This window comes from Corticium candelabrum, chromosome 14 (assembly GCF_963422355.1).
Source record: "Corticium candelabrum chromosome 14, ooCorCand1.1, whole genome shotgun sequence".
NCBI lineage: Eukaryota > Metazoa > Porifera > Homoscleromorpha > Homosclerophorida > Plakinidae > Corticium > Corticium candelabrum.
The window spans coordinates 760,925-765,285 of NC_085098.1; the positions used below are offsets into that span (position 1 = coordinate 760,925).

The following is a 4,361-nucleotide window of genomic DNA, read 5'->3' on the forward strand; positions in this document are numbered from 1 at the left end:
CCTATAGCTGCAATTTTATGACAATGGCTTTGTTAGAGCGTGACTTCCAAGATGCAGTCCATGAAATGGATGGACCAAGGCTATTACGAATCTGGAAATTTAAAATGCTTCACTTCAAAGATGCTGGTAGAACTAAATATGCCTTGGAAGAAATGTTCAAGCTGATCAGCTGGCTCTTCTAAGCCCATGGGATGCTTACAGGCAGCTGTGGAATAGAACATTCAACTTGCATGGTGGTTTTAGTAGGAACATACCCTTGGACTTGATGGTGGAGCACAACAACAATTTCATCAAAGAGATGTGCTAATGTGTCATTCCAGTCAGCACAGCAAGCAGAGCATCAATGGATTTAGAGTCTGTTCTCAACAACCTCAACAACATGCTAGCCATTGCTGATGAATCAAATAAACATGCTGCAATGGATAGGAAGAAGGATGTTTTGTTGATAGCAAAGGAAGTAGGGGAAATGTCAGGAAGCAGACCAGGCCAAGAGCACACAAATCTTTTCCATCAATGAAATATGATGTGATGCAGCAACTGAATCCTTGCAAGTTATCCCAGTGGATTCACAACCATAAGAAAGCACTGGCCAAAGTTCAGCATCTGGAATCACTAGAAACACTAAGAAGTACTTGATTATGTTGGCAGTTTGGTAGGGAATAGAATCGTATGGTATGTATATGTTGCACCTACAGTACAAATATGTATACTTTTTTACATGATGTAGACCTTCAGTTTGTATAGATTTTCTGAGTTTTCCTATGTTATGACTTGTGACATGTTGATTGTGATAGTACACAGGTCAAGTCATGCTATAATGTTGTACACATGAAATTTTCACGAGAGACAACTTCAATGTATACTGAGTTTGTGCAATTTTCACACGTACCTATCCCAATTAATTTATATCCTTAAAACTGAGCCCATACCTCATTAAGTATAGTTAGAATGTTCAGTGCATGCTCACTGGAGTTAGAGCTTGAATGTCTTGTATGGTAAACAACTGCCCGGCGTTCTCTACGACTGAATGCAGTACATAATCAGAAAGACCTGTTACCAAAGTTGGGTGAGTATACAAAGGCTGATCTTCAATTCCAAGCTCTGTCTCCACCTTCATCTTGTACTCCAGAAGAAGAAACTCCAGAAGCTCTCTTTGTTCAGTCTGAAAGTGATGGACTATCACAGGAGAAGAGGTTGCAATCGATGTTTCACCAATCTGAATACTTGCAAACCAGGGCACTGATCTGGGCTTGCACAATGACACTGTACAGAGCATACGTCACAGCAGGTATGGCTGGTGTTTCCTCTGTTAGGGACTGCATCAAACACTGCTAGGAGCATAGTTCTTCTGCAATGAGCAGTGTTGTTGACATACTCCTTCATTTCTTTATTTGTGTGTCTCAGCTGATGTCCATGATATAGCAGATAAGCAAAACTTTGGCTTCCATCCCTGCCAGCTCTGCCAATCTCTTGCATGTACGCTTCCAAGTCAGCTGGAGGGCCATAGTGAATGACCATTGTCAGACCCTTCACATCTATCCTCATCCCTAAGGCATTTGTTGCATATACCACTCAACAAACACCATTGGCATCCCTCAGAGACTGCAAAATGATGTGTTTGTTGCTGTCTGGAGTACATGCATGGTACATTTCCACAACTCGATTTTGTGCCTTTTTCTCACCTTCTGGCCAGTAAGACTTGTCACCTAGATCATAGTGGAAATGGGTAAACAATAAGGAGCACACACTCTGTGTTTGGCAGTAGACAAGAACCCTTGGACAGTTGATTTGCTTGAACTTTACCAGCCTCAGCAAGAAATCGAACGTAGCTTCAACATCAGAACGTACTCTCTGCACAGCTAGGAAGATGTTATCACACTCTGGGCTCTTAGTAATCAGATAGCATCTGCCAGACATTCCTAAACAACTCACAATGATCTCTTGTGTTGCCTTGGACGCCGTTGCTGTCAAGGCTAGAATTGGAGAGCACACCAGAGACCTTAGCTCTCCAACAAGACCGCACCAGACACGAAACGGTTCATCCTCATCCTCCTCTACTAGCTCTGGTCTAGCAAGGCCGCCCTATATATTTAAAGCGACATTCGATTACGCCAACCTACACATAACAGACAGTGTCAGCCTCACCACTGAACAACCGTATGAACTTCATCTGCAACGATCGCTACAACACTATCACAGAAAACGCCTTCTTGAAGCGCTAATCGCCATGTTTTCTGTCCAACTAGAATTTCAGGGCTTCCAAATACGATTTCAAACTTTCCAGCCTTTATCTCCTTGTCAGTAGCTTGGCTGGCACCTATCATAGAAGCACGAACACAGCACTCGGTCAGGTCCACAACCTGGTCTTTCATCAAAGACAACAACGGCGCCACAACAAGAACAATAGGGTCGATAGCAAACGCCCTCGAATAGCCCACAGTTCGCAAAACCTTGCAAACGTTGGGTAGCAAGTGAAAAATCAGTGACTTCCCAACCCCGTGGAGAGGCAAGCCAGAACATTGTCACCCCGGACAAGTTGACTCAGCGCCAAGCGTTGCAGAGGCTTCACAGACGCAATCTCAAACTGGGGACAAGACTGGTCAATAGCAATTGCCATTGCATCGTCGGAAATTGATGAATGAACGTGACACGATCCATCTTCCGAAGGCAACGCCATTTGATCTCCCGTTTAGGTAGATATCCCACTGTGGTATACCACCTGGTACTCTAATAAGTAGTCATCGAGACAATTAACACCATTTGACCAATGAAATCTACCGCACTGAGCGAGCAGCGATTGTTGATTGGTGTGAAAACCTATGATTTGCCAAAGGTATGCCTATTTCCGAACTGGCTTTCTGTAGAAGAGCGCCCAGACGTTTCTTTCTTCCTGCCCACTCTTGCCCTTTCCCACCTACTCTGTGCTTTGTTTAAGTAGGCGCCTGTAGAAACATCTGGGATCCGAGGCTATAGGGCCCCCAAAACCAAAGTGTTCAAAAACCAGTGAAATACATGTTGTATCAGATCCTGCTATAGACTGCTGTTGACCATATTTTGTCATTTTGCGTTTTTCTCTCAACTCAGCTGCATAACCTGATATTTTGGCAGCTGATTGTATGGTGTCACAAGAATGTGGATGAGCAAGTGAAATGTCCAGCTCTTTTGTCAAGTGTCCAGTAGGATCATATGTTGTTATATCCGGCCTGTTTTCAGAGTCAGTATACCTATTTCTTGGCTCGACTTGATGAGGAATATTTACTTTGTCTAAACATTTAGCCCAAGTTGACACAATTGTATTGTGTTGCCATACTGGGCCACTGCCAAACTTGCAGGTCAATAGATGATAACCATGTTCATCAAGGCTTCTACCACAATCACACTTGGTAACAATCTGGGAATATGGTAAAGGAATACCAAGTCTCAAAAATGCTGCCATACAAAATTCTGAGGACTTTTAAAACAAATTTTGGTACTGAAGGAATAGTTTGAAGCCATGATCCTGCTCCACGTCCCTGACATGACTTTATCCTTGCAGCATGTTTGACAGAGGATGCTTGCATAACACATGTTGCTGCATTCCCTTCAGCAATATCCAACCTCAGGCAAGTTTGGAGTTTTACTGGATTTGCCAAAAGCCCAGACAAAGACTGAGGTATGAGTGTCTCTCCATCTGATCCTAAGGTGGAAGGAAGGCTTGCTATTGCCTTGCAAAGATGCAGATAGAAAGGAGGCGGACTCACACAGTTGAGGCTGTCACATAGATCTATTCTAGATGGAAATCTTTGAGGAATGGTGCTCATTGAATAGTACCACAAACCCACAAAAGCAGCAGCAGAGATTTGTGTCAAGTTTGTAATGCCAAAACCTCCCAACTTGATCTTAAGATATGCTTGCTTCCATGTCAGCTCGTCAAGTGCACTCAACCCCAATATTGCTGCAAAGTATCTCTTGATAGCTGATCATGAAAGTGACAAGCTTGGTGTAAAACTGGAGGAGGCACACTCCTTGCTAAATGATTCAGTGTAGACACATGACGGTACCGCAGTAAGAGAAGTGCACTTTGAGGATCATTCAAGTTGAGCAGTTGAGAATAAAAGCCTTCACCTGCAGCCGCTGATTTGCTACATCTAGACTGGACATAAAAATCATTGCCAATAGGCACCCCAAAAATATCAACACCAGACAATACTATGGGAACTGAGAATCTGTTTACATTAATCTCATTGGCTGATGGCAAATATATTTCACACTTTCTATCACAAATTTCAAGTTGATTTTTGAAACTCTTTCCGTAGATCAGTTGGCACTGACTCATACTGTTGACTATAGCCAACCACAAAGACGTCATCCAAGTAAGCCAA

The 4,361-nt window shown here is 43.1% G+C and overlaps 1 protein-coding gene across 1 annotated transcript; it reads right to left on the reverse strand.

The window, feature by feature from the left end:
* Positions 1–952: 952 nt before the first annotated feature.
* LOC134189886 (bifunctional 3'-5' exonuclease/ATP-dependent helicase WRN-like) lies at positions 953–2,677 on the reverse strand. Its single transcript, XM_062658279.1, has 5 exons — positions 2,519–2,677; positions 2,157–2,450; positions 1,774–2,082; positions 1,683–1,706; positions 953–1,249 (listed from the first exon to the last, which is right to left on the reverse strand). Exons 1-5 carry the CDS (start codon positions 2,675–2,677, stop codon positions 953–955), a joined length of 1,083 nt encoding a protein of 360 aa, XP_062514263.1.
* Between the last annotated feature and the right edge of the window lie 1,684 nt (positions 2,678–4,361).